Genomic DNA, 21,638 nt, shown 5'->3' on the forward strand with positions numbered 1-21,638 from the left:
CGAGCAATGTTGACCATGGAAACACACCACAAGTTCACAGGAAGAACAGTCTTTGGTCATGGATACGAAGCCTTAAGTTTCAGATGTTATTTTTTCCTCAGTCGCCCACCAGGCGTCGACACGTTATCAGATCCACCATTCAAAACTCGTAAATCACCGCGACAGAACAGTTAGAACGATATCGCGCAAACATCGGGAGTCCTTTGTACCAACTTTTGATGGGTGGGCCAATGTTTTGTAGTAGATCACCAGCCATATCGACTGATCGCCGTATAAATCACTCACATGTCCACACTAATATAGGTCTTTTAAGCAAGAATCAGGTCGAATCAATGCAAGATTTCAGATCTCATGATGTGAGTGACAAAGGTGAAAGTCGTCCCATTATTGAAATAAGTTGTTTTGAAATGCGTTACTCATGCAGATAACTGTCAGTGCCGTGGTTCGTTTTCCATGGTACCGGCTTAATGGCAGGACATGTTGACACAGTGAAGTGTACCAGCTCGGAGTTAACCGGTTGAGGGGATTTTGAGCAATGGAGACATTAGCAACTAGGAGTATAAAAAGATTTGGATTCAAAGATTGGACTAGAACAGCATGACTAAGGTTTGACCACGGCGAGATACGAATGAAGTTGATGTATTGGTGAAGAGATGAGAGCATCGTAATTTTGCTTTCACAAGAGCTTGGCTATACAACAAGCCAGTGTCGCTGGAGTCTGGAACTGACGTATCAACCTAGTGTTCTGGCAACCTTCGGGAGTTTGTTACTAAGTCGCCAACGCGATTTGGATGTCGAAAGATTGACAACTGAGGTCTGGCACCTATCACCTTCTATGACTCAATAGGACGTACGTGCTAGGTCAAGGCTATACTCATCTGATTGGAAAGAGCCATAGAGTCCTCCTTTTCAGGATATTGAATTAACAAATCGCCATTCGTGATATGTGAAGTCAGCGTTCGATGATTACTATTGACATAATTAATGGTCCTTGTACAAATTGGAAGGCAATCGGTATTGAAAAGATCAGTCGAGCCACACAACAGTCTCCGAATACATAGGTGAGTTTATTTTTTGTTATCACAATGCATTCTAGTGTCGTTGATGGAACTATTAGTCTACATATGCGTATAATATCAGCATGTCCTCCAATTCTTAAGTCGATATACATCACTACCCTAAGCCTGGTTAAATTATAGCGGCGGGAACAATCCAAAGAGCTGCAGGAAGCGTCGATGGTTGCTAGGGTATCGCAATGGCGGCGGTCCACGCTGGACGCGTAGTGTAAAATCATAGTCTACTGGATAGAGTCTGTATTATATCAAGTGAAATACAACGTATGAATATAGAGTGTACAGTGTCTGTTGGATGAGGCTGAAAGCCCTGTTCTTTCCTTTTCAGGATATTGAATTAACAAATCGCCATTCGTGATATGTGAAGTCAGCGTTCGATGATTACTATTGACATAATTAATGGTCCTTGTACAAATTGGAAGGCAATCGGTATTGAAAAGATCAGTCGAGCCACACAACAGTCTCCGAATACATAGGTGAGTTTATTTTTTGTTATCACAATGCATTCTAGTGTCGTTGATGGAACTATTAGTCTACATATGCGTATAATATCAGCATGTCCTCCAATTCTTAAGTCGATATACATCACTACCCTAAGCCTGGTTAAATTATAGCGGCGGGAACAATCCAAAGAGCTGCAGGAAGCGTCGATGGTTGCTAGGGTATCGCAATGGCGGCGGTCCACGCTGGACGCGTAGTGTAAAATCATAGTCTACTGGATAGAGTCTGTATTATATCAAGTGAAATACAACGTATGAATATAGAGTGTACAGTGTCTGTTGGATGAGGCTGAAAGCCCTGTTCTTTCCCGATTTCATTCACGTTCATTACTGACGAGCGGTGATTCAGCTACGAATGTCTGGAGGAGTAAAAAATGTAAATGTTGTGATCACCACTCTCCTACTCAGATCCCATCTACTCAAACATTTCGTCAAATGATACTGATTGACTGAGTCCAAAATATGATGCATTCTATAGCTCTGACATGTTTTCTTGCAGGTCTTTCCCAGATACATAGCATCCCAGGTGACTGAGGCGAGATGGGTTCCCAACTAGACGAGCAGGACGACTATGAAGAGCTGCCGCCTCTGTTCAGTCCGCGCAGCGGGTTTGAAGACCAGGAGGATGGAGCGACGGGACCCGTGTCCGAGTTACTCCGCTCCTATTTTGTAAGTGATGTGTGACTCCTCAATTCATTTTGCAAAAATGTTCTTGCAACGCTAAAGAATCAGGGTTCCACAGCAGGTTCAATAAATTCTTCCAGAGCAAATTTGCTATCTATAAGATTTTTTGGTTCGGCCTGCCAAGGAACCACATTCAGTTTCATTATTTCTTGATAGATGTCGACTAAATGGATTTCCAATCTTCCTATCGCTTTGGTCCTCACCGGGGCGAATTCATACTTCCCTCTTTGACCGACAGCGTCGCGACTCGCGCCCCTTAAAGTTCGAGCAGCGCGATTTGCGTGAAAGAAAACGGGCGGTGGTGTCGCCTCGGAGCATCATTCTTGATATCGTGATATAACCATACCAGGAATATAGGACCAGATACATTGTACATATCCTGTAGCCAGATATGATAGGAATCTATTTCCAGCAAGTTTGTCACGATTCCTCGCGAACCTATTTTGAAACCCACGACAAATATCCAAACTTAAATGGTCTTCGACACTTTGCAGTGAGCAAACTGCTAACACCTTTATTGTCCGCAATAACACTTTGTACAAGAGGGGCTTGCCGCCTCCGGTTGCCCCGCGCTACACACCAACAGACTCGCTGCTTGGCCTACTATTCATGAATAATTTACATATACGAGTTTAAACCTAGGTGCAAGGCCCAGTCCTGTTTTTGTTTCGTTAAACTTTTCATTGTTAAGCCTACTTTGTTGGCACAAGTCAGAATATATAGGCCTATCGGATTATATTAGGCTTGATATACATGTAAACTATGGACGACATTCGTATTGGGCTTGACAAGATCTTCCAATACCAAGGAAGTAGATATCACAATCATGGACATGCAATTCGATTCACAACCAAGTATAGCACATAGAGTGCGTCTCTGTGACAACGGTGAGTGTGTATGCGGAACCAGAATTCGGGCGATCTCAAAGGGTTTATAGCTTCTTGCTGGATCATACCAGAGTCGGGTACAAGATTCTGTGGTTGAGAAAGATGTGACAGATTGATTATTTAGGTGATTCTCGGTGATTTTAAACGAATTTCCGAATATATCTACAGCCATATTCATAGTTAAGACAAACTTTTGGGAGCCACACCTGCGAGCCACACTACCAATTAAAACGTGAGGACATATAGAAGAATACAATACTCGCACTATTCAGCCAGCATCAAAAAGACACCGGCGGAATTGTGACAATTGATATCGTCACTATCGATATATGATCGGAAATATTATCAATATCGATCTGGAGACCAGCATATTGTGTATATTTGCAGAAATATATTTTTAGCGTAGACTCAGATTGGTGCTTTGTTGTAGTACTGATGTGACGAGGAAGCTTTAATGTCACGGAGACACCGATATACTTGTATTCCTCGATGATATCACAACACCTCCAGATTTGCGGCTGTACGTGACGTATGATTGAGACGTTTGCAGAGAAAGGAACATTGAAACAACAAGAATCATTTAGGTTAAGATTACAACTCGGTGTCGTCTAGCTTTGGATTATCTCAAACACTTGCAGAAGAAGGATCAGCTTGAAGTCCGCTAAAATGTCTGTGGTCGACATGCGGAACAGTTTGGATAATCTAAGCTTGAGAAGCTTTGATATGTCAACTCTCAGGAAGGTAAGGTTGCGAATATGTTATAAAGGCTTTATTTGCCCCCTTTTGATTACTGTCCTTTTCTTAAATTTTTCATTCACAGCTCATAGACGCCGTTCAAGCACACATAAAAGTCCCAGTATCTACATATTAAATATGCAGAGACAGACAGAAATAAAAACCATTCTCGATCCAATGATATGTTGCGCTGTCGAATCGAGTAATGTAACGAAATGTTTTTCAATGTCTATTTTTAAAACACTTCGTAGATGTAAATCGAATATCTTAGTTTGAAATTGCCCACGGGTATGTTTATGTACTGTACAGCAAACCAGCATTTTGCGTAAGTCTAAATTCGATACAAGGATTGCGCTCCTATGAAAATATTTCTATCGTTTTCCTCTATTACCTCTATCAGATTATAATATTCATATGAACTGTGTGGTTAACTCTGAAAACAAGGTTGTCATGTGTTTATTGCGTAGGCCTACCATTACCCAACGGGTACATTGATCTTTACTTGAAGGCAAAGCTTTGACAAAGACTGGTCTCGACTTGTCTACCATCGATGGTAACCGCAACTCCCAACGACTCTCGATCAGCCCAACGCTACGGACTGCTCCAGGTTGGTTACGATCAACTCAAAGCTACCATTTGACTCTTGGGTGGTCCCCATGACTCAGTCCACCATCGATCGTGACCGCAGCTGCCAAAAGGCTCTCGATCAGCCCGGCCGAGGCTACGGTCTGACCCAGAGTAGCTACCATCGACCCAGATTCGAGGTTGGTTTCCAGCATCTTTTGTCTACCACCGATCGTGACTTCATCATTGGTTTACCGATGATGTCCATCCATGGTTCATCGACTGATGTCCGTAGTTAAGAACTATTCACCAGTGTAATCCTTCGTATTTACATAGAGCAATACGTAGCATCGACTCGGCCTGCCGAGCGGTCGTTGGCAGCTCTTGTCTACCATCTATACTCATACTCGATTTCGGATGGTCCGCTACCACTCTTGTCTGCAAAGGATACGGGATGTGACTGCCCTTCAGTGGCTTCAGAGGACGTGATACGCCATGCACCAATATGCTCTTGGGTCCAAAGTCACAATCGACCCACCCTGGTAGCCTACTACAACTATCGACCAACAAGTGGGTCTGTAACCGCAGCTCTTCACGGACTCGACCATCAATCGATACTCAGCAATTTAATTAGTCCACCATGTAGATTTGTTGTTAATAAAGTAATCCCACTGCGAGTGTGCCATGACAACCGTGGAAGGTGACATCAGGAAATAGCTATTGTCCACAAAAATTTATGTTGAAACGTGAACGCAGCGTCTGCAAGAACTGTGCTACTGTTACAAATAGACGAGGAGCTTATGCCTTCTGTGCGATTAGTTTTCATCCTACTTTGACTTTCTGAAGTAGGCTTCTGACATAACTTCCAGGATTACTTAAGTGGCATTCTATCGACAGTTAGAAAGTCCTTTTTTCAATCTTTGCTAGAAAACAACGACGGAGAAGCGATGCTCTGTGAAAGTGACATAGATATCAATCTACAACCACGGGGAATGCATGGAGATTCTGATGTGTCATAAAGTTTCGCTCGAAGAGTTTGTGCTCAAGGATTCTTGCGACAGCTTCCTATGTCTGTTTCGGACCTATTCTTCCAGTGGAAATGATCTAGCAAAGATCAACACCTTTCGAGCATCTCCGAATTGAATTCACGACACGTTCAATGCACTGAATTCGTGTCGATTACACAGCAAGTTTAAAAAACGTTGCAAGTTTGGTCTTTCAAGAACTAGATGACTCGTTCAGCGCTCCACATTAGCGGAAATATGATGGACTTCAGAGTACCCCAGCGTGTACCCTTCGGAGAGGATGTCACATCGTCCCGCGGACGTTACAGGCGCCAAGAGCACGCTCACCAAAGCCATGGCCAAGGTCAAGGTCGCCTTTACAGGAGTCAGAGTAAAGGCTACAGGGGCCGAGATCAGGGCATGATGACCCTAAATCACCCACAGCGATTGCGGTTGCCGAGAGCCCCGTCCCCTCCCAGGAGAGGTGTGACCTACATTCGTAGAGGGGACGTAGGCATACAGAGCAAAGTGTCCACCAATGGGCAACGGCGGAAGCAGGTAATGGCAAGAAACATGCTGTTGCTGCCGTAGCTTTTTCGTTCAGGCGAATCATTGTAATGTTTTGTGAAACCAATTCTGCTTTTGCTATTGTTTCTCCTCTGTCTTCTCCATTGACGAAATTGTATTGCCGATCCCAGTGGATTTTAAAAATGCCGCCTCTACTGGCTCGTTGACGACGGCATCACAATACGAAACTATTGATATTTGGCTGAGTATTTTAAGCTTTTATTGGCCAGGCTCATTTAACAAACTGAAAAATGAAAATAACTCGTTTTGTTTGTATTTTGGATTAGCGTCTAAGATTTTTCAATTTGATCACAATTCAGTCCGTTGTTTAATCAAATCATTAAGATTTGTGGGTCAGGAGTGGAGATAGATTAGTGTTGAACGTGCAACTATTTGCCGATGTGGTGTAAAGATTGTCTCCAACTTAATCTCATTTGCAGCAGGTTGACGCTGCAACGATGTCTCACCTCCTTGGAATGAAAACGGCAACCTCTCCTTACGTTAACCGCCCAAGAGGAAGTTCAACGCTACAAGCTTACGGTTATATCGACCATTGGCGACACATACGCTTCGCGTAACTTGAATATGTGTTTTACAATTATTTTCTACTTTGGTTCACGATTTATTCGCTGCGTAACCGCCATTAGTAAAGTCACAACTCATATATCAATCATTAATAGGAATTGATATACAATTCAATACAACCATTAATGTTCTTATGCGCAGATGCTTTTATTATATACGTTTTCTGAACACTGGTCTCTCGCTGCTGCTCATTCGGATACTGCAACACGGGCAGTATGATATTGTGTTCTTTTGATAGTGTTGACATTCAGCTTCTTTTACAGTCGGAGCTAGCTCGGTTTGGAATGCGATGTCCCGCACCTACTGAAGCTAGATTGCATGTCATTACGTTAGCATTAATCATGCTTTTCGTCACCAAGCATTCGTCACATTGACGTATAAACTGCACGCGACCTGACTCATGTAGCTTTTGGTCGATGGTTTGTGGTTGATAGCTGTTTTTAATTCTGAGACTGCGACAATGCAATGTCGAAGCTTGTCACGGAACACTGTTGATGTCTTCACGCAATCGCGTGAGTAGTGTTGGCTCTGAAATCAATTCATGGTCCATTGGTGGCTTGCTTGGATCTTTCTTGACAAGCAATATCCTGACGGTACTCGGGGTGCTTTGAAAGCGAAGGTTTTCTGTTTTCTACGTTTGTTGTGAAGACCGGCAGCCAGCAGAAGGTCGGATCTGAGGATGAATAATGACGGAACTATTCGAGAACGGAGGCTGCGAATGGCGATGACCGAATTTGTGTCAGGGTGTACACCGATTTTGATGAGGGTTACAACGTTCTTGACGATGTTCACCGATGCAGTGACGTTCGAAACCGAATCGTTGATGATACCACGGCCAAAGCTGAAATACACCATCACATTCATTGGGGATGTTCACCGGCTATGGCTTTCATGGCTGCCAGAGCGACAACATTTTGTGGTGACGATCAGCATCAATTGTGACACACATTTCAAAAACGGTGCACATAGGACCATTTGATGAAGAAGAATGGGAGAGGGAGACACAGATCGATGGAAGAATATAGCCAGAGTTAAGATATTTCATTATCATGAATTCAGCCAAAGCCATTAATGGTTACGACACATGTTAAATGCAGTAACCATACTAATACCTGTGCGATCGTCAACTTTTTACCTTAGGACATAAAATAACAGGTTATAATTATATGTCATTGATCCCGTGGTGCTTGTTGGTGACCAATAATATCATAGGCCGGCCCATGAATATCTCGCAATGAGAAAGCATTAACACCGCTTTGGGGCATTGATCATAAGCTTGATTTATTGAGAGTGGTAGCTATACTCTGGCCTAATATTTATTTGATATCATATTGGACCCTTTTTTCAAAATACATATCGTTTCTTTGCTCACTTGAACTCTAATACTCATATAGTGCCTGCCTTGTTCCATTTTGGACAGGAAATCAGACTGAATTTTCCTTGCATTATTTCCTTTATAGCTGAAATTTCCAAAATGACACCACCTCCATGGAAATCTCTATGAACTTGTTTGGAATACATGTATTTCGCATTGCCTGTAGTGCAAGGCTTAGGCTTAACGAAATATGAATAGAAAGGGGAGCGATCAATTTATAGAGAAGACATTTCTTATAGTGGATCCAAGTGGAAGAGAATGATCACCACATACGTCCAGTTCATTCTGCCTTAAAATCCTCTTAAAATGTCTTTGAAAGATATCTTCCAGTGTATTGGAGGATCAAATTAGGATATAGACCTACAAGATTCTGTGCCAGTTTTAGTTTTGGAAACGCTGTCGCGGAGCAAGGACTAAACAAATCTCTTTTGGGAAATCATTTGAATTTGGTTGCACGTTTTCACGAAAAAAGGAAGAGAGCGTCTCGTTTGGGAGTATTGCTTGCCAGTGAAAGTGAAAAGTCTGTTTGGCTGTTTGACATACGTGCCTTCTCTGTCTGTGACCTTTTGGGAAGAGAATTCACTCTCATTCATCATTCAACTCCTCATTCAGAATACTGGTTGCGTCTTTACTCCTGTGTTAGGTGCCTTCCCAGTCCTCTGCTTATGACTGTGGTCGAGGCAGACTGACTGATGTCGGATATTACTGTCGAGCAGTAAACTTGGGATGTTCTAGACACGCTGCTGAAAGTTGTTAACAGAAAATGAGAAATGTGAAGTAGCGACATTTCACTTCTGACGAAGTTAGGAATTTCTTGCGTCTCAAGGAGTACGGAGAGCTGATTCTATCTTCCCTCATTGTGTGGTTCACTGACTAAATCCTGCTGATAACGGCATATTTTCCATCACTGAAGTAAGAGTTGATACGTTGCTTGAATTCAAAATGTCGTCAACCCAAGAAATCAAGGACACCGGTAAAACGGAAGCAGGAACTGCTAGCGGTAGTGCGCATGGACATAGGCGCGGCAGACGACACCGAAAGAGGGCGCGGCGTCGAATCTATATTCCCAAGAGAATGATGAATGACCCAGATTTACGTCGCTTCATGGCAAGTTATCGCTTCCATAATTATCTCAGAATTGAATCTCAGAATTGAAGAGAGTTGGATTTTTGAACCAACACTGACTGATAGGTGCTCCCTTCATGCAGTGTTTTCATCAGCCCAACGCATCTCATCAATCTGAATCTTTACGAATCTTCACGAATGGCTTCTGTCGTCATTGCTAAAACTTCCACCGAAAAAAGTAACAAAGTTATTATCGAGCCAGGTCGTGGAGGGATTTGAGCTAAAAAGATGTCCACAAAAAGGATTGCTCATACAACTATGTGATCGAGCTAATTGGATATTTCCAACAATAGTATAGCGGTTTTTTGCCAGTATGATTTTTCTGATGTCCCAAGCTGCGATGCGATGGTATACAAAGAATGCCCACTGAGTGTTCCTTTCGTGTATTCTTAATAATCCACACGAAATATCAAAAATGTATTGAGTGCATCTTACAGCTCATTCATCTGAGTGCGTATGCCCCCCTTGGGCTCTGGGCATCACATGAATATGAAAATAAAGAATATACCCCACAACAACAAAAGGATTTAACGCTCTTTACCAAAATTTGCTCGGGGCTGTTTTGACTAGAGTAAGGCTTAACGTTCGAGATGGCCAACGAAACTTTCAAATGTCTTGTTTTGGTATATTTTGTAATCTGTTTAGGTGAATATTTAAATCGTATGCTCGAAAAACGTTTTCCATCATTTCGACTAGACTATCATCGCTCGCAACTGTCAAAAGCAACCGCCAATCCACTGCAGAGACCCGCAACCACAAAGTAAAAGATAGCGTTCAGATCAAACTTCTTCTGATTGGTAAATTTATGAGCAAGGGGACCCTGATTTATCTGCTAACGAAGAATGTTCTTTTCTCCTTTTTAGCTGGAAATCTGCACGAAACATCAACTTCTCGCCTATGATCCCTATCCCACGCGACTCCTGCCACCATTTAAGTAGTTGTGGGCGTTTCTGATGAAGGTCGAATATCATGTATTCACTGTTTCTTCTTCTCTATTTGCAGACCCGCCAAGATGAAATGGATGGCGCGCCAAAGATCAAACAGACTAACAACCTCCAAAAGCAAATGGCCGCATTCGAAAAGCTGACGGAGCATGCAAACTCTAAATTCTCGCGAGACAAACTGTACGAGATGTTGTACATGGTGAGCAATGGTGTTCCATATCTTCGGGGGAATAAGATCCAGCTGGATCAGGCTGGGAACCGGGGTCTAATCACGTCGATTCGGCAATTGCGGGAACTGCACGCGACCATCAACGGGCGGAAGCGGAAAGGATTACAAAAGGAAGAGGAAGCAGTCATCATGAAATTCTTTGAGACTTTTTTCAAGGATTTACAGTATTTGAAAAATCTTAAGGCGTACTTTGATGAAAGAATTTACTGTGTTCTGTACGAGTATTTCTATGATCCATTGGATATCAGTGTCAATGTTGCGGCGTCTGTAGCAGACGACGCGTCACGTGACCAGGATAGCGACAGTGGTCATTCGTCGCAGACTTTCAGCGACGAGGACAGGTCACCTCCGACGAGGTCGAAGCATGAAAAGAAGGGCAGCAAATCGACGCCAAGGACGAGATTTAATATCAACACTATAATTCACGACATAGGGGGCGGCGCTGGTCAAATTGATGAGAACCTCCCTCGGGAGAAAATCATTGAAAGGGAGAAATTGATCCAAAGTGTTCACGAACTCTACGAAGTGAACCGAAGTTGGGAGGCTATTTTGACTGAGGAAGATCTCAATGTTGGGTTCTTTGATCCCGATAGCGTTCATGAGATCGCGCGATACAAGGACGTTGCGAAATTTGAATTGGTCCTTCGGCTGATCCCAGACATATTCACGAAGTGTTTTAAGTCGATAACTTTAGCGAAGGTTTGGTGGAACCATGCGGCGAAAATATACAAGGAGTCGTTGGAGGAGAGCTCTCCGGTGGACAGAGAACGAACTTATGATATGAAAGTGAGTGAGTTTACTAACAAGGTTTCGAGGTTGGGTGAGGATATAGTTCGCGAAGAACAACAGGTTATAGTTTATGAGAATGACCTTAGGAAATTACGGATGCGCGAAAATCGGGTTACAGATTTGAACAGCGAGAGTGAAAAGTTGGAAAGCAGGAAAGAGAGGGCAGAAAAGGCGTATAAGGATACCGTACATGAGAGGGAGCGGTTGAAGGAGGCGCTTGAGAATACGATTCAGGGGACTGTAAAATACAACAAGGTTGCTATGGACCTGCGAAGCGCTGAGGAGAGATTGGTTGAACAGCATGAGGAGGTTAAACTCCTAGAGTACCACTTGGACATCCTGAAGGGTGATTACAATGTGGAGTTAGAGGTTAGGCCGAGCTTCATGCGATTCACGGATAGCCTTCAAGATAAGATTTCAGAATTAGAAAAGTCAGTAGCTGTGAAAAAGGTAGACAAACGAAAAATTGAGAAAACTTTAGTCCTTATGAGGACGAATAGGGAGAAAATGAGAGAAATCATGACTAAGTTTGTCCGAACCCCGTCTTCCATTTCTACGCGGGCTGCTACTGCGCAAACTGATGAGACGCCCGCTAGTGACGGCTTATCGCAACCTGAGTCAGTAGATAGAGAGTCTACGGAAGGCCCTGATAGTACTTTCTTTCTCACGCAGGACGCGCAGCTGTCTGAACGGTCGGACAAACGGACGCAAGCGGCTGTGCAGCAGAGGTTGAAGCTTCTCTACAAGGATTATGATTTTGATAGTCGCTTCCGCCCGTCGTCTGTCGCCAGTGATGTAACAGACGCTGGCTCTGACGGTAATGAAGCAGACGATGAAACTGCTTCCGGTCTGCGCGGACCGTACGTCCGGCCCGGGCAGAGGGGTAGTAGGTTTAACCACTTGAAGCCTCTGGGTAAGGAGGAGTATGTGGTGAACTCAGATAAAGCGCAGATGTCCCCGAGCAGGATCCCGCGTCCTGCTGGGATCATGAAGAAGACAAACATAAGCTAGACGTACATGTATATATATTTTTCGTAAGGGTCATCTCCATCCAAGCCAATTCAACGACTTAACGTTGTCCTCTTTTAAGGCAATTAAATGATGAAAGCAGATGCAAAGACAGGATACTAAAGACAGAATACAATGTACAGGACACAACTTTTTTATTCATAAAACATAGACTCTTGTCGACAACACACAGACAACAAACAGACAACAGAATTTTGGCAGGCGTTTTCAAAATAACAATGAATACAACTTGGCCTGTAAAAACGGCCATAGCACACTGATGGATGCTTGACTAAATAAAACGGGTGGTTTTAGATCTTGCAATATGCCTTTGTCATACATGTACAACCTAACAATACGGAATGAACAATCCGGAACACTCTATCCTAGGGCATTTAAAACTGTTACACGTATTCATCCTGATATATGAGTGCCCTTGATCCACAGTTAACTTTCGTCTCCATGGCGGCCTCGTCCCGTGGGTTGGAGAAGTAGGACAGGGGACTTGTTACATCGATGGAATGATGCCGCGAGTCAGTCGCGGGGAATGCATGGTCACTCTATCTGAAGATAAAGTTATACATGTATATGTATATAAGTTTTTGGTTTGCGGGGGGGGGGTCTGCCCAGGAGCACACTGACAGATTAAGGATAATAAAAACTATGGTGCAATCTTCATTTACCATCTGTTTGCCTTCAAGACCAGCATCCATCTAGTTTGATGTGTGCCGCCATGATTGCACAATTAGATATGACACCAACCATTCTTGCTACCACATATCATAGGCCGGCCTCATGGTACATCACCGCTGAAATGACGAGACAAATAAAGGTTAAGGACAGAGTCAAGATCAATATTTCCTTTCAATCATTTTAAAAAGGCATATCCTCCGGTTAGACAATCACAATGTGAATGTTGATGTTGAGTACTTGATTCCAGCCAGTAATGCACGGTGCCCGCTGATGGGCTCCCAAAATCTGCAGCACATCAAGTAGCAAACTCATGCCAGGTCCTTATGCCCTAAAATCGGAGAAGGCCCTATGACAAACTTTAGACTAAAAGCATCTCCAACCACCTCAGCGTCTTTCCTCAGTCAAGTTATTAGTTACCACCGTATGCCTTAGAGGGGGCAGATGGAACTGTTTAAACAAGAAGTCTTTCCAACAGCCACAAGTATCTCTTCAAAAACATCTCAGCAACACGTTCGACCCAGGTAATCTGTCAGCTGGCTGACGAGTAGGTTGGGAATTGTGTGTGATCAGTTCTCTCAAAGACACCCAAGACAAGGATTAAAATCTTGTGTTTAACTTTATAGGCTAACAAATGCAAACACTTCCAATGAACCCCCTACAAGAGACGAGTGGCTCTTCGTCTCTCCGACTTTGACACCCTGCTACGAACATATCAATAGATCAGCCAGCGGTCCTTGGTGTCGCCGCGTGGGATACGCCCAGTGGAATTGTTTGCAAAAGTCAGGGAACCACGATCTGACATCCACAACCAGCGTATTCCCTATTCATGCCAGTTATAGTCGGGTGCTACACCGCAGTCGGGATCGTGGAGCCAAATGAATAATTGTTTAGATTTTTAATACATACATTCTAAAATGATATGACATGACATACAAGGTACAACGGTCGCAAGACACATCAATCACAAAAATAAACAAGTCCCGCCTTATCAAAAATAACACCGGGAAAATAACACCGGGAAAATCATCAACATCATCGTAGATGTTGTCTCTGTGACCAAGACTTGGGTCTTTAATTTGTGAGGGCAAATGGTAATGGATTAGAGATGGCAATTGATATCGCAAGTGAGCATGTACATGAAATACAATGATGCACATGATCCGTGAAGTAAGCCTTTGTCTGGTTTTTCCGCGAAACCATTGTTTTCAACCTGCGATCTTTCCGCAGTCAAGTTATTAGTTACCATCGAATGCCTTAGAGGGGGCAGATGGAACTGTTCAAACAAGAAGTCTTTCCAACAGCCACAAGTATCTCTTCAAAAACATCTCAGCAACACGTTCGACCCAGGTAATCTGTCAGCTGGCTGACGAGTAGGTTGGGAATTGTGTGTGATCAGTTCTCTCAAAGACACCCAAGACAAGGATTAAAATCTTGTGTTTAACTTTATAGGCAAACAAATGCAAACACTTCCAATGAACCCCCTACAAGAGACGAGTGGCTCTTCGTCTCTCCGACTTTGACACCCTGCTACGAACATATCAATAGATCAGCCAGCGGTCCTTGGTGTCGCCGCGTGGGATACGCCCAGTGGAATTGTTTGCAAAAGTCAGGGAACCACGATCTGACATCTATAACCAGCGTATTCCCTATTCATGCCAGTTATTGTCGGGTGCTACACCACAGTCGGGATCGTGGAGCCAAATGAATAATTGTTTAGATTTGAAATACATTATTCTAAAATGATATGACATACAAGGTACAATGGTCGCAAGACACATCAATCACAAAAATAGTCCCGCCTTATCAAAAATAACACCGGGAAAATTATATCAGCACTTCGAGACCATCAACATCATCGTAGATGTTGTCTCTGTGACCAAGACTCACGGGTCTTTAATATTTTAGGGCAAATGGTACTGGATTAGAGATGGCAATTGATATCGCCAGCGAGCATGTACATGAAATACAACGATGCACATGATCCGTGTAGTAAGCCTTTGTCTCGTTTACGACTGGAGTTTCTTACTGCGCAGTTCATTCTCTGCTCAACTGCACGATTTTTACTAGAACAAAAACCTATTAAAATCAATCAAGACCAATACGAAGCATAGATACCTCGCCCTACCTTCTGCTGCAGCAGTTTTGACTTGATTACCGAAATATCGAAGGCATTTTATGTTTGAAATCGGAGAAAGTGTTTCGGTGATCTTCTACGCAGTTCACACTCCAACTGACTGGCGTTCAAATCAACCGCGACCGATCATGACCGAAGACAATACATTTCGCGTCACACCATCCGGGCACTACCCCGCTACCAGGCTTTAGGTTTCATGAGCTTACCAGAGTCTTTTGTTCTGTCAAAGGATCAATTAACTGGTATTGTCGATAATGTGGGATTGGCCTAGCATACATACATGTGTGTGCGTACTGAGCTGTAGTCACGGAAAGACATTAGGCAGGTTTCGCGAACTAAACGAAGAGGTACAAACGGCGAAGTTTGCGTCATGTAAATGCATTTGATCGACGAATGTTTAACATTTCTCCGATTGCTTTTCCTACCAAATATAACAGTTCCGTTGGTCGTCGTTCGCCCGGCTAGCGAGACCTGCCGAATGTCACAATCGTACGACATATGATTGTCAAGTATGATGCTATCAGTGGACTAGACTCATATGCATACCATATCGTCATCCTGGTTCTCCTGTGTCTATCGTTGGACAAGACGAGGCCGGCCCATTGCATCCAGAGTGTATCAGTAGAAATGCAGCGATTTTGATATTAGAATACTAGCATTGTGACATGGAACTTGAACTACTAGCATTATATTCTGCAGCAAGTTTTTTAATGATTCTGTAATTCATTCTTCATTTTGCGACTGCTCTTCAAAGCACTTGCCCCTACTCACAAAGCAACAAAATTCGATTGAATGCGTTACGGCATCACGTTACATTGGGTGGTGGCTATGATAGTAAGATGGTGAAAAACACCTAAACTGCTAGAACCAGCTTAATTACGAATCACTTCAAAGGCATGCGATGAGATAACGTGCAACTTTAAATAGAACGGCGCTGTAACCCTATTTGATAAGTGAACCTCGAGACCGAGAAAAATGTAAATTATACTACAATTACTATTCAAACCCCGTGATTTTATTGATATGCTCGGTTTGGACACGCGAAACTTACGTGATATTTCTTTAACTGTTAAAATTATCGATTGTTTGTTGACATATTCATAATCTTTGTATCACCCTTCACATAACAAACTTAATCTTTTATTTCAAAAATGTTTTTAAAATACCTTAATTTGCCTTTGAAGTTGGTCTGTTTCTTCTTAATTCGAATTCTGAGAATTACAGACTTTTATTTCTTCAAAATCAAGGTACTAACATTTGATTTTTTCAAAGATTTCTTCCTGGGCATATGCGAAAATCGTTTTTGATCTAATATCATTTTAGATTTTATGAAAATCTCCACTAATAAAAAAGTGAGAGCCAAAAAACGAGGTCTGTAAAGTCTTTGGTCTGTAGAATAGACCCTGCCTTTGGATTCCCCTTTTTACGACGGTCATGTGACCAGTCAAAATGGCCGAGCCCCTGGATCAAAATTTTGCGATATTTTCGATGAAAAATTTCATATTCAGGAAGACCTGTGGTGTGTAGTTTGAATCATTAGTGGCGTTTAGAAGACATTATGTCGAGAATTCATTCAAAGTCTTCGAAAAGTCGGAGCGATACTGCTGTAAGTCATAATCATTCAATTGGTTGTCCAATTTAGAGTTTCATTTTCAAAAAGTAGGCCTAGTACTAGTAGTAGTAGTAGACGTAGTAGTATAGTACGCCTAATTCCCGTTGCGTCTTGTACTGTACTGTCTGTGACTGTGCCCGCTCGCACGTTTTCTGTACATACTACGTACATGCCATGGCAGAACCCAAAATGAAATTTGTGAATATTCTTTAACGTTCTATTACTACACTGGGGGGCGGGCTGGGAAATGAATAGCTGAATAACTCAATGAAACAGCCTACAGCAAAGATTGCTTGTATTGTTCTCTACCTTTAGGTTCAAGGGACTAACGACAATAGCATAGTGAGTAAGCATTCCATGGCCAGTCTTGGGTACTTCCAAGATGACTTCTTACAATATGTGGTGGCAAAGAAACGAAGGCGAGCTCCTCTAATAAATAGGTAAGATGTATTCAACTCAACCCAAAAATTCTGGATGTTTTTTTTCTTCTACAGAATAAATGAAATTAGTGTCAATCAAGCGCAACACTGTTACACTTGTTAGTGATATGGATTTAAGCCTACAGTCAGCAACACTTTTTCTCGTTCTGGTGCTGTCTGTACACCTCTTAAACTCAGTCAACCAACATAAATCTTCACCCATTTCTTTCCTTCCAGGGGTTATTACATTCGGGCCAAAGTCATAAACCACATGATCACCAAGTTTCTGCAGCATCCATCGGATGGTCGAAAGAGACAGATTCTTTCCCTTGGAGCTGGGTTTGATACTGCATATTTTAGACTGAAGAGTGAGGGGCTTTTGGAGAATTGTGTGTTTGTTGAGGTGAGGAGAAGGAATCAAAAGGGAACATCCTTAAACTTATCTCAGTGATTCTGCATTTTGTTTACAACTCATGCTGGGGCTGTCACTGGAATCAAAACACTGGCATGACTGCAGTGATGAATTATGCAGTGATAAACATATGTCTGTGTTGATATGCAAAATTCTAGTCCCAATTGGTTGCAACTGTATTAAAACCAGATTCATGCTAACAAATAATCTTTTTCATGTTTGCAGATAGATTTTCCTGATGTTGTTAAAAGGAAGGCAGCATCTATACACCGTCAAAACAAGCTCAATTGTCTTCTAGAAGATGTGGAAACATCAACCTCATCACCACAAATTGTGATCAATTCACCTGGCTATAAACTCCTTGGCATCGACCTGACAGACCTGCAGACTTTGCAAGCCTGCATGAAAGCTTGTGACATAGACTGCTCTCTACCGACTGCTGCGCTGTCCGAGTGTGTCATCACATACATCTCTGCAAAGAAGTAATTTAATATTTCTTATTTTTATTCTGTTATAGTTTTTACAATATAATAGGCAGCCTGAGAGAGTTGATCAATCAGGATCATTAGAGTCAACTTTTCTTTCAATGGCGAACTGGAGGGGCATTCGAGTGTCAGTCATGCCTGACCAGTGTCAAGGTCTAATCATGTTCATTTTGTTCCAGTTCGTCAAAGCTGATCCAGTGGTGTAGTGACTACTTTGAAAATGCTGTGTTCATCACCTATGAACAGATCAAGCCGGATGATGCATTTGGTAGAATCATGTAAGTGAACTTCCCTTGTGTATGTGAGTCCGTATTGTAGAAAAGTTCTGTAACCTGAGGTTCATACAAAACTGTTTGACAAATCAAATAAGAGGTTGTGTATTAGAGGCTCGAAAACCAAGGACTTCGGCTATGAAAAGTAACAAGAGGAACATGTCTTTTGCCGGTCATCAAAACAGTTCAGTTCAACAACATTCTAATTTCCTGTTCTAGGTGTGGTCATTTTAAGAAGGTGGGATCACTCCTTCGAGGAATCTCATCATATCCATCCATGTCATCCCAAGAAGAACGCTATCTTTCTTTGGTATGTTTTTCCGTACTATCAACAAGATGATAAGCCCTTTAACTTTCCTTGTTGATAGTGCCCTTAAATAGTCAACAATTCAAATGCTTTGTAAATGTGACTGAATCAGCCAGGACATAATGTTCCTGTCTCATAAAGAGATATTCATCTGTTTGGATAAATCACTAATAACACTTATTAAAAACCTCTCTGTTTCTACATCTGCATCTCATTAAATTCCAGGGTTGGGAACAGTGCAGCACATCTGATATGAACGTGTTCTTTGATAGTCTTCAAAAAAAAGAAAGGGACCGGTTGGATGCGCTGGAACCATTTGATGAGTATGAAGAGTGGCATCTCAAGTGTGCTCATTATATTGTTCTTACTGCTGAGAAAGGAGACTGTAAGGGGGTTTACAAAACAGGTACGCCAAAAAAGAAGATATCTTGTCTGTGTTGACCCAATATTTAAAAATGATGGGCTTCCAAAATTGTATAGGTTTATAGCATTGTATTCAACATCGATGTTCCCTCTTCCAGCTGAGACAACCACTGTAAACTCTACCAAGATAGAACCTCCGACTCGTAATGTAACAATCAAAACATTCAACCAAGATGGCCCCTCCCTCCAGAGAGTCGGTCACACATGCAGTGTTGTGGATGGCATTGCTGTGGTCACCGGTGGATTTGGGTCTTCAGATGGGAAGCACAAGCGCCTGAGTGATGTTGTGGCCATCGATGTCAAAAGTGGAAGCATGATAGATCTGATTAAAGATGATAGCTATGAGCTGATAGGTAAGACATTTCCTCTGTTGTGTGAGTAATTGACTCAGTGGCTCCGTTCAAGGCGAGGGAGGTTGATTCCATCAGAAATCTCTCAATTTCCTCCATAATAGAAGCAAGTGCAACACGCCTCCCAGAGTGAACGATACAACACTGACGAAAGATGAAATTGTGGGTTTGATGTCAGTTGTAGCTTATATAGATGGTAGAAATGACTCAATTGTGTGTTGAATCTGGTGTAGATGGCTTCTGTGTAATAGGAGTGACATTCAAGAGAAACAGGATTTCAGCTTTTGATTTAGTTATGGTTTACAAAGAAAATTTCCTTTTTTTTTTCAGGTGCGAGGATGTTCCATACTGCGACTCACATTGGGAGCGGAACAGTACTTATTTTTGGAGGACGAACTTCTCCCACAAGAGCCCTCGATACTGGCCTCTTACTAAAGTTCACATTCCAAGCCACTAACTCAGATTCTGAGAATAAGGACACTAACTATGGGAAAGAATCTGATCGGCCTGAAAATTGTGCTTTAAATGAACAATCATATGCTGAGAAACGAAGACTTGTTGAGGATTGCAATAGGACAATGTGTTTGAAATGTGAAGAACTGTTTATGACTGGTGCTATTCCGAGTGCTAGATGGCGTCACAGTACCTCCTATGTTCAAATCAAAGGTTGGTTTTCCTTGTACTTCTGTCCTTATCGGTTCCTCTAATTGTAAAATAAAATAGCCTACATGATAGATCTTGATGGTACTGACTTGGTGATGCTCTCAACTTGGAAACCTTTGATGCAAAACTGTTTGTATTTTACAATAAACTGGCTTATAATATGATATACATGTACATGTATTATCCTAATGTTTCAGGTCAAGACAAAGTGGTCGTGTTTGGTGGCCGAAGTCCGTCTCATTCCAATTTGGGTGACATGTTCATCCTGGATGTTCAAACCTTCAACTGGGAGAAGGTATGAATTATATATGTTCACCCTGTTCACATGCAATAAAAATAATGAAAATTTTCTTCAGCCGTTAGTTGTGTTCTCCGGCGCAAAACCATCAAGCTGGACTGTGTTGTGTATTAGACTCCCATTTTAGATACGTATGTTGCTATGACATTTATCACTGCATACCATCCTCTGTGTGATTGAAGTAAAACTCAAAAGCATTGATCTATCCAACAATATGTTTAACAAAGCAAATGAGCTCAATGAGGCTATGCTGACATCTTTCAATCAATTTATATTTTCAGGTTGAGGCAAAAGGCTCTCCTCCCTTCCCTCGCCATTCGCACAGTGCTGCTGTCTGCAATAACCTGCTTATCATCTCGGGCGGCCTGGGAAGTGACCTTCAACATTTGAACTCTGTGCATATCTTAGATACAGAAACCATGTTATGGAGAGAACTTGGCTGTGCTGGCCAGTTGATTCCAAGGCGAGTGTGATGCGCTACATGTACATCATGACATGTATAACATGAATATCAGCAGTTTGGCTAATTGTACAGGTGGACTTACATGTATCGATATGGCTCATGTCACAACTGTCACAACCTGTTGACAGAACCTTTGAATATTTACGAGATGTGTAAAAATGCTCATTGTAAGGCAAATATGATTTCCATGCAGGTGTTTTTAAGGCAAAAACATTCTCTCTATCAGGTATTCACACACGTCCCATGTTGCTGGTGATAAACTATGGCTTGTTGGTGGTATCATGCCATCGGTCCATCCACCAATCGCATTGACATCGATTGACTTAATGGATGGGACTGTGACAGATTATGCCATGCCGGTAAGGCCCTCTCTTTAATGCTTTCATTATACTACGTAGTCTCAGTTATTTGAAAGTTGCTTGATTAGTGTTAGCAGCAATGTTGGTGTGAAGTCCTGATGCTACTATGATAAATGAAATTTACCGAAGGAGACAACACTAAGTTGAGCTAACACTGGTGTTCGTCTCCAACACTGATTAGCTGAGCCCTGTATTGTATTCGAGCACCAGCACAGTGTGCTTCGATTGGTAAACTTCCTCATCAAGTCTGCCCTATCATAAGAAAACGTTGCCTTTCCCTTTCAGTCTCAAACAGCTGGTTATGACACACCCTGTCTGATGCTGCATAATCATTGTAGTCTGTATCTACCAAGTAATGGCGGAAAGATCATGATTCTCGGAGGAGGTGGGAACTGTTTTTCATTTGGGACACATCTGAATGACACTCCAGTTTATCTCTCAGTTTGATGAAGGTGGGAAAATTAGTTATCATTATTAAGTAAAGTCTTGGAAGTAAAGTGGTGATGGTTCGAGGATAGAAAGAGGCAGTTGGCGAGGCGATCTCTCTGTCATCACTCCTGTGTGTAAATTAGTATTGGAACAATTAAGTTTCCCTTCAGGGTAAGCGAAGAAATAAATTAACTATCAGCAATTGTAGTTATGTTACATTATTTTATTACTGCAAAATCATCACAAAAAA

At 42.2% G+C, this 21,638-nt stretch overlaps 2 protein-coding genes and 1 long non-coding RNA gene across 5 annotated transcripts; 2 read left to right on the plus strand and 1 right to left on the minus strand.

The window, feature by feature from the left end:
- Positions 1 to 231: 231 nt before the first annotated feature.
- LOC135500567 (uncharacterized) lies at positions 232 to 12,295 on the plus strand. Of its 2 annotated transcripts, XM_064792102.1 has the most exons (4): positions 232 to 1,061; positions 1,402 to 1,549; positions 2,073 to 2,242; positions 10,102 to 12,295. In XM_064792102.1, exons 3-4 carry the CDS (start codon positions 2,114 to 2,116, stop codon positions 12,070 to 12,072), a joined length of 2,100 nt encoding a protein of 699 aa, XP_064648172.1. In that variant the 5' UTR covers positions 232 to 1,061; positions 1,402 to 1,549; positions 2,073 to 2,113; the 3' UTR covers positions 12,073 to 12,295. The 2 variants fall into 2 exon arrangements, with proteins under 2 accessions (XP_064648172.1, XP_064648173.1); XM_064792103.1 differs by lacking the exons at positions 232 to 1,061; positions 1,402 to 1,549; positions 2,073 to 2,242 and adding an exon at positions 5,893 to 6,005.
- On the minus strand, positions 12,208 to 15,125 carry LOC135500568 (uncharacterized). Of its 2 annotated transcripts, none has more exons than XR_010449476.1 (3): positions 14,878 to 15,125; positions 12,753 to 12,878; positions 12,208 to 12,633 (listed from the first exon to the last, which is right to left on the minus strand). It is a non-coding gene; the product is annotated as an uncharacterized LOC135500568 (long non-coding RNA). The 2 variants fall into 2 exon arrangements; XR_010449475.1 differs by having other exon boundaries at positions 14,888 to 15,121.
- Positions 15,126 to 16,304: 1,179 nt separating this feature from the next.
- LOC135500320 (tRNA wybutosine-synthesizing protein 4-like) lies at positions 16,305 to 21,582 on the plus strand. The gene is made up of 13 exons (XM_064791710.1): positions 16,305 to 16,502; positions 16,824 to 16,948; positions 17,165 to 17,330; positions 17,565 to 17,821; positions 18,004 to 18,102; positions 18,316 to 18,406; positions 18,629 to 18,809; positions 18,925 to 19,179; positions 19,507 to 19,842; positions 20,037 to 20,134; positions 20,419 to 20,600; positions 20,827 to 20,959; positions 21,245 to 21,582. The coding sequence occupies exons 1-13, from the start codon at positions 16,455 to 16,457 to the stop codon at positions 21,404 to 21,406; spliced, it is 2,133 nt and encodes a 710-aa protein (XP_064647780.1). The 5' UTR covers positions 16,305 to 16,454; the 3' UTR covers positions 21,407 to 21,582.
- Positions 21,583 to 21,638: the final 56 nt, after the last annotated feature.

Source organism: Lineus longissimus, chromosome 16 (genome assembly GCF_910592395.1).
Source record: "Lineus longissimus chromosome 16, tnLinLong1.2, whole genome shotgun sequence".
Classification (NCBI taxonomy): domain Eukaryota; kingdom Metazoa; phylum Nemertea; class Pilidiophora; order Heteronemertea; family Lineidae; genus Lineus; species Lineus longissimus.